This window comes from Ochotona princeps, chromosome 29 (assembly GCF_030435755.1).
Source record: "Ochotona princeps isolate mOchPri1 chromosome 29, mOchPri1.hap1, whole genome shotgun sequence".
Classification (NCBI taxonomy): Eukaryota; Metazoa; Chordata; class Mammalia; order Lagomorpha; family Ochotonidae; genus Ochotona; species Ochotona princeps.
The window spans coordinates 16,247,499-16,260,935 of NC_080860.1; the positions used below are offsets into that span (position 1 = coordinate 16,247,499).

General features: G+C 40.3%; 1 protein-coding gene across 2 annotated transcripts in view; it reads left to right on the forward strand.

Moving 5' to 3' along the window:
- Nucleotides 1-3,741: 3,741 nt before the first annotated feature.
- The window catches only part of HORMAD2 (HORMA domain containing 2), a 60,968-nt gene continuing 51,272 nt past the window's right edge, over nt 3,742-13,437 (forward strand). Inside the window, exons 1-3 of one of the 2 annotated variants that reach the window (XM_058656696.1) lie at nt 3,742-3,765; nt 9,271-9,358; nt 12,807-12,948. In XM_058656696.1, coding sequence (XP_058512679.1) covers nt 9,308-9,358; nt 12,807-12,948 — 193 coding nt within the window. In that variant the 5' untranslated portion in view covers nt 3,742-3,765; nt 9,271-9,307. The remainder of the gene's footprint in view (nt 3,766-9,270; nt 9,359-12,806; nt 12,949-13,437) is intronic. The other variant, XM_058656695.1, reaches the window with a different exon arrangement.

Here is a 13,437-nt window from a genome sequence, read left to right on the forward strand (position 1 = left end):
CGCCTGGGCTAGAAAGAGGCGGCTGAATCCTGTTCAGGGCGAGATTGGCGTCGTCCGACTGACGTCGGCTTTGCGGCGTCTCTCGAGGAAGGCTGGGGTGTGGTCAGTTACGTTCTGTTTACGTTAAAATTTTTGTATGTTGTGGTTATTTGAAGTTACTTGTTTTTGAGTTACTTGAGGCTTTCTTTTTGACGGAATAGTTGGGGCTAAAAGGACTTGCAGGAGAAGCAGAAGGCTAGGGTTTCTGGGAAAGATCAAAGGAAGGTTCTAGATAACAACCTTCTGTGGTGGCTTCAAAATGGAGTTTGGTGTGAAAAGGAACTGATCCTGGAGATGTCGCGGGCTCTGTAATCAGCCGCTGGCCTCTTGGGGCTGGCTGCGGGGAGTTGTGGGGTGGGTTTGGGGTTTCTCCCCCTAGGGCAGTTTTTTTCCCTCCTTTGGGGTTGTTGGATCACCCTCAATACCTGATTCAGACCTTCTGGAATAGCCTGAGTTACTGTTTGGCCTTTGTTGTTGTTTGTTTGTTTTGTTTGTTAAAGATTGATTGATTGATTTGAGGGGCTGGCCGCGCAGTGACTTTGCATGCCTATCTGTCTGTGGTGCCAGCATCCCATATCGGTGTCGGTTCATGTCCCGGCTGCCCCTCTTCCAGTCCAGGTCTCAACTTGTGACCTGGGAAAGCAGTGCAGGACAGTCCAAGTCCTTGGGGTTCTGTACCCAGATGGGAGATCCAGAAAGAAGCTCCTGGCTCCCAGCGTTGAATGGGCTCAGCTCTCTCTGTAAAATCTCTCTGTAAAATCTGCCTTTCAAATAAAAATAAATAAATCTTAAAAAAAAAAAACCCTTACATCTATCTTTTTTTTAAAAAAAAGATGCATTGATTTGAGTTACAGGGGGAAAGACAGATCTTCCACCTGCTAGATTGTTCACTAAGGGCCTGGTCGAGCCGGGAGCTTCTTAGGTCTCCCATGTGGGTGGTGGGGGTCCAACCCATTGCTGTTTGATGGCTGTGGGCTTTAGTTCCCCAAGCAGCTTAGGAGAGGGATGTTCTTCTGAAGCCTGTGTTTAGGGTGTCCCCAACCATGCCATTCATTCTCTGGGCATGGTCTGCTCTATCGGTAGTTAAATCAAGTTAAAGCTCACTTGTTGCCTCTGAATGGGGTTTTTTAAATTTCGTGAGGATGAGCATGTAATTGCTGCCCCACTGGGCCAGAATTCTCTTGTGCATTTTGTTTTCACATGGTGCCTGGCACATTGTGGTTCCTGAGTCCCCATGGATGAATTATTGAAGCCTAATGAACAGGTTATGGTAAAATCAAAACAGCATGGACAAATGCCCAATTAATACAGTGGAGATCATTTCCTTCAGTTGAATACCCAGTGCCAGAATTAACAAAGCCAAGTGGACATTGTTACAATGGTGTTTGTTTCTAATGTATGAAACCGGTTCTGTACTGAGTAAATGGAAGAGCTTGGGCAAATCAAGGTCCCTGGCTGAACGTCAATTTCTTTTGCTTTTGTTTTATTTACATTTTGCTTATTATTTAGGTTTTACTTTAAGTCTCTGATGCTTTTGAATTAATAGCTGTATGTCATAGGAGTTTAGATGGTGATTTTTTTTTTTTTTTGCTCCCCCTTCCTACTCCCTCCCTGTCTGTGAATGTCCTTTTATTCCAGCACCATTGGTTGAAAACCATGCTTCCCCCACTGCATGGAATTTCACCTATCGTAATAGGAGGAGGCTGGGTTAGTGGACAATGTCTCTGGTCCTGTCCAGCTTTATTGAGTCTGTTTATGTTGACATGCACCCTATTTGAGTAAGACTATCTTTCACAGCCAGTGTATGTAAGGAAGATCATTTAGTTGCATTTCTAAATCTAGCTACTTAATATTGTTCATGTATTAGAAATGGTATATTTTAGGGCCTTTCCCTGCAAGTGCTGGAATACCATATGGGTGCTGGTTCCTGTCCAAGCTGTTCCATTTCCCATCCAGCTCCCTGCTTGTGGCCTGGAAAAACAGTAGAGGATGCCCCAAAGTCTGCACCCATCTGGAAGACCCAGAGGAGGCTCCTAGCTCCTGGTTGTGAATTGGCTAAGCTTCGGCCATTATGGCCGTTTGGGGAGTAAACCAACAGATGGACACGCTCTCTGTCTTTCCTTCCCTCGGTAAATCTACCTTTCCAATAAAAATAAATAAATCTTGAAAAAGAGAGAGAAAGTCTTAGTAAATAAATTATGCTTATCTTTGAACAAAGAAAAAAACACAAGCAAACTTTGGGTTTTTGCTTTACTTGGAATGGAAAAAAAAGGGTAAAAATTTTATTTAGACCTTAAATACAATATCTGATTGTTATCTGAATCTTGGGTTCGCACACAGAAATAATAAATAACTGGACCGTGTTTAAAATAGGGCAGTTGAAATGTAGACCAAGAGGAAGCCTACAATGATTATCAGAATAACGTAAAGTCTTATGTCTTTCTCATGAAGATCCTAATCCTTGTTGCAGTGTGGACTTTTCAGATATTAAGAGTAAAGAGTAGGCTTTGTGTGGTGATGCAGCCTGTTAAGCCACTGCTGGTGACTGACTCGTGCCTCTCCTGTTGGAGCCGTTGTGTCCTGGCTTCCTTGCTTCCAGTCCAGCTCCCTTTTCATGCACCTGGAAAGGCAGCAGATGGTGGCCCGAGTTCTTGGACCAGGATGGAGTAGCTAGCTTCAGGTTGGCCCAGGCTTGGCTGTTATGGCCATTTGGGGAGTAAAACAGTGGATGGAAGATATCTCTCCGGCACTCTGCTTTTCAAATATATAATTTTCTTTTTTAAAATACGGATAATTTTAAAAAGTGAGTGGTATTGATATTTTATGTAATTTCACAAGTTTTTAGATCCAGTATGTAAGCAAATGTATACGCAAAAGATATTTGAAAAAATTCTGTCAAAGAGATTTTGTTTTCTTCTCCTTTAATCTCTCCTCTTCCCCCAGATACAGGAAGGAAAAAAGAGAATGTGGAAACAATGGTCTTACCCACTTTCCTGTAACCCTTGGCCCTTTGAGCCCTAATCAACTATATAAAGATCATCAAAATTAAAAAATAGAGAGATTTTGTTGTAATTTGTTTATTTGGAATGTAGAGTGACAGGAGGGGAGATCCGTTTTAAGCGGCAGCAGCACTGGCCCCATGAGTTTTGTTTTAAAATCTGTAGTTATGATATCTCTCCTAAGTTTTAAAATAATGAATCAGAACAAGGTGATTAAAAAGAGAGAAAGTCATTCTATAAGGGCACGTGGTCTGTACTGTTCCTCTTCCTGGACCATCAGCTTGTGAGATTTCAAAATCAGATTGTGTGCTTGAATAGAGATTGTGTGCTTGAAATTGAGATTGCTACTAAATACCTGCCCAGTGGAAAAGGAGTAGTAGCAGCAGAATAGTAAGAGGTTGAAGAGTCTGGTTATTTTGAAAAATAATTTGGATCTTTTTACCTTCCTGAAGCAAGCTCATTTTGGAATGCCAGAGGAAGACTTTACCATGCTTAGAAATAAAGCAAACCCAACAGTTAGGAAGGCCCTGATAGTACAGTGTGTTAAATGGCATGAAAGAGCAGACAGATTGCATTTTTGAAGGTCTAGTAAAAAAAAAAGTCCCAAATTGTAAATTAAACTTGAGTTTTAGTCCCAGTTCTGTCACTAAGATTTACCCTGGGTAAATCAGTTCTTTCTCTGGTTCTTGTATCATGTGGAAAATTGGGTATTTGAACTAAGTGAAATGTAAGTTCCTCTTGCATCTAAAATTTGTGACTTTTTTAAAAAAGACTTTTATTCTTACTTATTTGTATGGTGTAGAATTATCCATTAACTCAGAACATATTTATGGAGTACCTACCTTGTTCAAATCCAATACTGTGATGATGCGGATAGAAAAGATAGAAAAGCATTCCATGGATACGAAATGTCCGGAGCAAGCTCTTCCGAAGAGATGAAAAATAGATTAGGGAAGAAGAAAATAGGGAGAGACTGCCAATAAATGTGGGGTTCCTTTTAGGGATCGTGAAAATGTCTCACCGTTTGATAGTGGTGATGTTTACACAAATTTTTGACTATGCAAAACCACATTGCATTGTACCTTTTAAAAAGTAAAGAATAAGTTAGAACAATACAGCATTGCCCTCGTTAGCTGATAGGTGGTGGCATGCAAAAAAGTTGCTCAAAATAGTGTATGTTATGGTGGGCACATAACTTGGATTTGTTAGTTGTAGGAGGGGGAATCAGCAAATCATTTCCTTGAGAAAGTTACATGAAGCCGTATCTAGGAGCTAAGTAGGAACTGGAAATGGAAGAAGATGTTTGAGACAGGGGTGATACTGCCAAAGTCTGAGAGCTGTAGGGAACGTAGTCCTTTAGGCTATTTAAAGTGGAGAATAATGGCTGGTACGTAAAAGTGCCAAGGAAAGTGGTTTGAGAGGCATGAGCCAAATCTTGAAGACATGGTAAAAAGTTTGGGTTTTATCCAGAGAATAATGTGAAACCCTTGAAGTATTTCAGCCTGGGAAATTACATAATCAAGTTTGTAATTAAGAAGAAAACTCTGACAGCAATATATAAAACAGAATGGAGAAGGGCAAGATTATTGACAGGCAGATTGGTTGCAGCAATCCAGACAAAAGATGAGGCGCCTTTGATCTAAAGTAGAGGTGACAGCAACATGGCTAAAATGAGGAGTAGACACATTTAACAGATATTTAGGTGACTGGATGTGGGAGTGAGGAATGGATCAAGGTTGAGTCATGGGATTTAGTCTGAGCGACTAGGTCTTTGATGATTCACGGAGTTAAGAAACAGAAGAAGGTTTGGGGAGAAAATAAATCACATATAGATGTGTGGAGGACATCAAAATGCAGCTGTGCTTAGTCAGCAACCCTGGAGAGAAACCTGTTCTAGAGAGGTACATATAGGAAATATTAGAAATAATAGTCGTGGGCTTGGCTCAATGGCTCAGTGACAAAATCCTTGCCTTGAAAGTGCCAGGGTCCCATATGGGCGCCGGTTCATAGCCCAGCTGCTTCATTTCTTTTCCAGCTCCCTGCTTGTAGCCTGGGAAAGCAGTAGAGGACGGCCCAAAGCCTTGGCACCCCGTACCCCTTTGAGAGACCCAGAAGAAGCTCCTGGCTTTGGATTGGCTCAGCTTCAGTCATTGTTGCCACTTGCGGGGGGGGGTGGATGAATCAACAGATAGAAGATTTTTCTGTATCTCCTTTCTGTAAATCTGATCTGCCTTTCCAAAAAAATATAAATCTTAACAAAAAAAAAAAAGGAAATAATACTTTAGAGAGCTGGCCTGTGACATAGTGAGCTAAGTTACCACTTCTGATGCCAACATCCCATGTCAACACCCATTTGAATCCAGGCTGTTTCACCTTTTGTTCCAGCTCCCTGCTAATGCATCTGGAAAAGCAGTTAAAAATGAACTGAAGCACTTGGGCCCCTGCCATTGTGTAGGAGTCCTGGGTGGGGTTCTGGACTCCTGTCTTCAGTCTGGACCAGCTCTAGGCAGTTACAACCATTTGAGGAGTGAAGCAGTAGAGAAGGAAGACTGTCCCCCACCCCAGCGTGTGTCTGCCTTTCAAATAAATATGTAGATAAATAGATGAATATTAATTTTTTAAACCTGAAAGAATTACAACCACTGCCAGGCCTGGGCCAGTCCAAAGCTTGGAGCCAGGAGTTGCTTCTGAATCTCCCACCTGGGTACAGGGACAAGGGGACTTGAGCCATTTTCCACTGCTTTCCCAGGCCGTAAGCTGGATCAGAAGTGAAAGAATGAGGTCACAAACCAGCACCCATTTGGGATGCTGGCATCCCAAGTGGAGGATTAGCTTCATATACCACTGTATAAGTAGACAAACTTTTTTTTTTTAAAGACGTAATAGCTGACACAGTGGAAGGATGTTCATTTGTCCGGGGATTATGTTTGAACGTCAAAGTGCTTCCAGTACAGAATCCTGAAAGACGCTGAAATGGCAGGGAAGAAGCAGGCAAGTAAAAGCAGTAAAAGAGGACTGCGAGAAGGAATGACCAGGAGTTGGAGGAAACACCAGAAAACTTAACATTCATAGAAACCTTTTGAAAGCAACTATGCCGATACATGTAATGAAATGTGTTAGGAAGTATTGTAAGTCGTTTATACATAATGAGTAATTTAATCCTCAAAACAACTCTATGAAATAGGTACTGCTACTATCTCTATTTTATAGATGGGGGAAACAGCTTCTCCAAAGTCATATGGCAAATGAATTGCAGATTGAAATTTGGTGCTAAGTAGTTTGAATCCAGAAGAAGTCCATGTGCTTAGCTACTATTCTGTGCTAGTGTTCCAGATAAACACTTAGAGAAGCCGAAAACGTTGGAGTTTTTGTCCTCATTTTTCCCGAGGAAAGCTGAAGTCCAGAGACATGAAGTAACTTGAGCAGAATCACATAGTTGTAGGTATTAGTCAGAATTGGAATCCAGTTTCCTTAATGTCAAAGCTCCAAAAACACATGTAATGTGTTGTGTCCTAAGTAGCTAATGCTGTTTTTAGGGCTTGATTCTCTAGAAATGCCATCAGAGTGTCGAGTGATCATGGAGGAATTACAACTCCACCAGCATAGACTGTGATTTAAAAATCTTTATTCCTCTTACTTATACACTTGATCTTAGCCAAAAGGCCAAGAAGTGATTTATTCCTCTTACTTATTACCTCTGAAATGAATGCCCCAGTATGGGACAGTTTCATGGAAGAAAGCTAGAGCTTCAACTCTTAGCGTTGCTTCCCCAACTGTCCCACTGTATTCTTTGAAATTTAAAGGACACATTTGATGTGTTAAGTTAGATCTAAAGGTTATGCCTTGAAGTCCATGAAAGATACCTTGGGATCTTTTAAGAACTAAGAAACCGGTAGACTGATTTTAGCCTCATGTAAAATCATGTGAAAAGGTGCCCTCTAGTGTTGTTCTTAGGAAGTAATTTAAGTATTACCAGTTTCTGATCTCTGTCACCACCTTGTGGCAATATGCTCAAATAATTTTGTCTTCTCCTGGCAAAATCCTCCAGAATCTTGCATTAATCAGTATACAAAACCAGCTCATGGACTATATCTGTCCACGTAGAGTCATAAGTATTTGTCCTTTAGTGTCTGCTTTTACTAATAATAATATTTTCAAGGATCATTCTGTATCAGGTGTAAGACTTTCCTTCCTTTGACTAATACTAGATTGTATACAGCATGATGCGTTTCTCCATTTGGATTTCTAGATTTGACTACCATGAATAAGGCTGCTGTGAACATTAGTGCACAGTTGGCTATTTCGTTTATCTTTTCCAGTTTTTTAAGTGTAATCACTGGATAACATGGTAGTTCTGTTTCACTTTTTACAAGATTCATTTATTTTTATTTGAAAGCCAGAGTCACAGATAGAAAGAGAGCAAGCAAGGGAGCCTGGGAGAGCGAGCGTGTGTTTCCATCTAATGGTTCACCCCCCGAATGGCCACAGTGGCCAGAGCTGAGCCAGCTCAGAGCCAGTCTCCCATGTGGGTGCAGGGACCCAAGGTCTTGAGCCATCCTCTGCTTTCTCAGGCCATAAGCAGGGAATTTGATCAGAAGTAGAGCAGCTAAGACTCAAACTGGTGCCCATATATGATGCCAGCACCACAGGCATAAGCTAAGGCCTCTGTGCTGTGGTGCTGGCCCCCAACTTTTAAATTTTTATTTATTTGAACGGCAGAGTTACAGAAAGAGGGAGAGGCAAACATCTTCTATTCACGGGATAATCCCCCAAATGGCTGCAATAGTCAGGACCAGGTCAACCAAAGCCAGGAGCCATGCTTTTCGGTCTTCTATGTGGGTGCAGGGGTCTGGCCGATTAGCAGAGCTAGATAGAAAGTGGAGTAATGAGGACTAGTAACGAGGAACCTATGTCCATATTGGATGCTAGCATTGCAGGTGGTGGCTTTACTTGCTATGCCACAAGGCTGCCCCCTTTGTTTAACTTTTTGAGGACCTGAGCTGGTTTATTCCCCAACTGGCTATCCGTACGTGGGCTGGACCATGCTGAATACAGGAACCAGGAACTCTGTTTCTGATCTCCTACAGGGGTGTCCAGAACTCAAGTACATAAGCCATCATTCACCACTTCCCAAGAACATTAGTAGGGATCTCATTTAGAATTAGAGTAGTTGGAACTTGAACTGCCACTTGCATATAGGATGCGTGTTTGAAGAGACGATTGAACCCACTGTACTACAATGCCTGCCCTGCCATATTATTGTGGTATTTTTTGTCTTGTTTTTAGTTTTATTTATTTTTGTTTGAAAGGTAGATTTGCAGAGAGAAGGAGAGATAGAGAAGGTCTTCCATCTGCTGGTTCACTCCCCAAATGGCCACGAAGGCTGGGACCGAGGCGATCTAAAGCCAGGAACCAGGAGTCTCCTCTGGGTCTCCCAAGTGGGTGCAGAGTCTCAAGGTTTTGGAGCATCCTCCCCTGCCTCCCCAGGCCACAAGCAGGGAGCTGGATGGGAAGTAAAGCAGTTGAAACTTAAATTGGCACCTATATTGGATGCCAGTGCTTGAAGACACAGGATTAATCAGTTCAGCCATCATGCTGGTCCCTGCCATTTTTAAAATAGCTGTCCTATTATTATGAAATATAAACATTAACTCTTGCATAAAATTTGAAAATAATTTACACATGGTGTTAGCTCAAGAAATATATGACCACTGCTGTATATAAAACACTATCATTCCCTAAAAGGGTATGAATAAGATACATTGTTGAGTTTTTAGATAATTTAGTCTAATTTTTTTTCTTCCAAATGAATTAGTAAATAAGTATAATTTTCATTGAATGGTTGGAAAAATTAATCCTTGTGCCAAATTTAGAGAGAACTGATGGCGAAGATCAAAATGTTTATTGGATCTAGTTCCCAAAGAGTATGGTCAACTTGTAATTATAAAGTCCTCCTCTGAAAAAATCACAGTAAGGATTTTTGCAAATAATGTTCATTTTGATTTCAATGGGGACTGATCGAACGCTCTTTTTGGTCATTCTTCCTTTGTGTCCTCATAGTTAAGTTTGATAAGCTTCTGTATGAACTAAGCAATCTAGGGGTGAAATTTATATTGTCTTTGATTTTTTTTTTTTAGTCTTTAGAATTTTTCAGTTCCATCTTTGAATAGTGTACGATAGGCAATAATATGTTGCATAAGATCTCTCTAATGATTCTTTTTTCTTTTACTAGGTTGGAATTGTTCGAATCATCCTGATAGAGTCCCACAATGACCACTGCTCAGCTCCTGCATTCCATCAGGATCCGGAAAGCAGCTAAGGTATTTGTAAAGAATTAAAAGAAAATCAATAACCATTTAGTGACTTGTTCAGAATCATGACTTTAATCTTTCCTTTAAGCAACAGGTTTATCAGTTAATTGGCACCTAATGTTCTGGGAGAGAGTATGTGTGCATTTTAGCTGTTCAGTAAACTAAAGCTTTTCAGAAAATTTGATAAATTACTACAAAGTAATTTACTGGGTGGTTGTGCCATGTGTATAGATATGTTCTAGAGTACAAGAAATCAGAAAAGAAAATGCGTAAGGAGAATGGTTCTTTGTTGAACATTCATGTCCTGAAGCAATTAGGAAATTACGTTGCATGTGATGATAAAAGAACCGAATGGGGACATGTCTGAGAAACTTAGCTAAGAACCTGAGGGGAGCGTGCAAGGGCCAGGCAGTCTTGTTGGATTCTCTTGGGCAAGTGTAACTGTCCCATGACTTTCATTAATGCATCATCCATTTGTTTATTGCACTTCAGTCTTATATAATATTGTGTTGCACTCTGTTCTATGAAATAATTTTAAAAATCACCTTCTAGAAACGCATATTAGGGAAATTCATAGATTTATAGTACTTAAGATATAAGACAGTAAATGATTTACATGTATGTGTATAAGGTTAAGTTGGGGCTGCCGCAGTGGCTCAACAGGCTACTACTCCACTGGCAAGCACTTGGATCCCATAGGAATACTGGTTTGTGTCTCAGCTGCTCCACTTCCCACCAAGCTTCCTAATTATATGGCCTGGGAAGGCAGAGGAGGATGGCCCAAAACCTTAGTACCCTGCACCCACGTGGGAGACCCAAAAGAAGCTCTTGGCTCATGGTTTCGAATCAGCTCAGCTCCAGCCTGTTGCAGCCATTTGGGGGAATGCGCCAGCAGGTGAAAGACCTCTTTCTCTGTCTCGCCTTCTCTCTATGAATTGCCTTTGAAATAAAAAAATCTGAAAAAAAACAAAGCAAGGCAATTCAAATGTTGGGAAGTTAGAGATTTAATATAAATTGAAATTGGTTGTATATTCCTCATGGAGGAGGTGGGACTTATGATGGAGCTTGAATTAGGAAAAGAATTTGGATAGAGAGAAAATTCCATGAGGAAAATCCAGCATATACTTTGGCTCAAAGTAAAAAAATAAACATGGCATGTTTCAGAGAATAATGATAATAATAATAATAATTTAAAAAACTATCCTTACTTGAGTGTAGGACTCATCATGTTGGACAATAGTGGAAAACAAATTTGAAAAGGAGCTTTGGTACCAATTAGTATGGACCTTAAAAGCTAGTGTAAAGAATTTATGATTTATGCTTTACTCTACAGTCAACAGAAGAGTTAGAGCAGTTCATCAGAAGAGTGAAGACCATAATTGCTTTAGGAATAGTAAGCTGGAGCAAAGGTAGAAAAAAATTGAAACTGACAGAGAGTTAGGGCAGGGTATGCCATCATCTTCCTGGCTTGAAGTCAACGTGCTCACTAAGCAGACTTCTGGACTCACTTGGCTTCCTAAGCGTGCTTCCTTCCTGGGGAGAGAATGCTGAGCTGGGTACATGAACTGCAGTCAGCTCGGCAGTTATTTCTCTCAATGTAAGTTAATAAAGTGACCTTTGATACAAACAAATCTTTATCATTTGGAATACATGAATTACTTCTCCCCATACATTTTAAGTTGATTTTATGATTTTTCTGTTTGGGACTAAAGCAAAAAAGAAAATAATAATAATGATAGAGACTAGTATGTATTCAGTACTTTGTGTGTATTGGGTACTGTGCCAAAGGCTTATTTATATTATTAAGAAGGAGGAAACTGAAACTCAAGAAAAAGTAACTTACTCAGGATCATGTAGTTTGACAGCTAAGCTGTCAAGTATCTCTTATGACATTAAGCGCAGTTTATGGGATTAAACACACTATTAGAATACCTTATAGTATTTTCTGTTATGAAACCATAGTATTTTCATAGTTTACACATCTGTAAAAAGTATCAGCAATAATGCTTACAATATTAGACCAGCTTTACTTACTGGGGGGCGGCAAGGTAGGGAGGAGAATCCTTTGAGTATAGAGAAGTGACAAGACTCTAAAGGCTTTTTCCAACCATTGATTTCATTACTACAAATGGCTTTTTAGATTCTATTTTTAAAGTAAACGTCTTTGTACTTTCAAGTTATTTAATTTTACAAATGGATTATTCAAATACTGCCTGCAAGTTTGGAATGTTTTCAGTGAGTTACTATATGCATGCCATGCCAACTGTAACCTAATTACTAAAAGAGCTTTCATTTCTCAGGATCTATGGTTATGAAATAGAACTGTCTGAACAATTTATATATACCCTCATAAACCCTCAAATACATAATAATGCGTGCAATAATAATCATGTTTTAAGAAGCCTTTTTAAGCAGCTGAATAGCAGCAGGCATTCACTGTGTTACAGTAGCTTGGATCCTTTATTGGAATGCTTGAGGTGGAGTCCTTTCTACCCCACTTCCCATTCAGCTTCCTACTAATGAATCCGGGAAGGTAGCTGGTGATGACCCAAGTGGTTGGGTCGTTGTCGCCCAACAGGGAGTCTCAGAATCCCTGGCTCCTGGTTTTGGCTTGGCCCAGCTCTAGTTCTTGCAGCCAGCCGGGGAGTGAACCTGTGGATGGAAGATCTCTCTCTCTCTGTCACCCTTTCAAATAAAAGCAACTTTAAAAATAGAAATATAAGAATAGAACCAGAACTGCATCTTGAAGGCTACAACTCAACCTATGAGATAATCCAAAAAGAAAGCCATGAAAAAGGGGGGGAAAAAAAGCAAACAAAAAACCCAGATAGAATCATCTGGGAGAAGCTACAGTTGAAGGGCGAAATAGCTGGAAAAAAAAGAGGAATTACACATTACAAGGAGTAAGTGGTCAAGAGAAAATATTCTTGGTAACTTGGGGAAGAATAGTATAGAATAGAGAGAGATAAAAGTGATTACAGTGAGTTTTTAAGGAGTGTGAAAAGATTAGGTAATCATATAAAACTCCAGTTTTACCCCACCCATAGATCACTGTGAAATAAATTGTTTTAGTGTGAATTACATAGATAATTGTCTCTCCCCTTTCTGTACTGCCTTATTGTGGAAATGAAAAATTTTTTGCATTTTTCCCCTTTATTTTTGACATTCTTTACATAGATGATTAGGGCACAAAGGATCAAGGGCTACAGGAAAGTGGGTAAGATAAAGGGAGAAGCCCCACCCAGCCTCCCACCCATCCCAGGTCCGCGAGGTGGGGCTTGCTCCAAGAGTCGTGGAAATGAAATTTAATGTGATATCCAAAGTCCTGCCTCCATCTGAAGTCCTGTAAAATATCAATGTTGAAATCTTGGAAAATCTTCCCATTAATCTGTGGTAATGATAGGATGGACTGAATTCATCAAAGAATCTAAAATTCTTCTCACTGTTCTTTTCCCAGCAAACTGCTTTCCCATCCCATGTTACTAATGAGTGTGAGTCACTGACAATGGTGAAGAAACTTTTTGCAACCTGCATCTCATGTATAACATATCTAAGGGGTCTGTTTCCGGAGAGTTCTTATGGAGAACGCCGTTTGGATGGTAAAATTTAACTATCTGATCACTTTGGTTGTATTCCTTTTTCTGTTTAGCAGGAGTAAATCTTTCATTTCTTAGTGTGTGCTAATTCCAGCTCATCTGTCTGTTCTTGCTAATCCATTTTCCATTTTAATTTCACTATGTTTAGCGGTACTTATAGGCACCATTATCTGCTGGCTGGATACCAAGTGACAGACTGAAAAAAAAAAAAAGAAATCTGTAGAAACAAGCCTAGTAATTCTAAACAGTACTTGCAAAAGCAGCAGCCCACATCCAAATCTGTTTGAATGCTGAGGATAAGCACTGCTGGGGACCTCAGTTGGATTTATCCTTTGAGGTATGCTTTGGCATTTGAGCAAGTTCAAAGGAAACAGATGAAAACTATTCTTTCAAGGCCAGTGCTATGGTGTCTTTAAAAGCCACTGCCCATGGCTCTGGCGTCCCATAGAGGCACCAGTTTGTGTCCTCGCTGTCCACTTTCAGTCCGGCTGC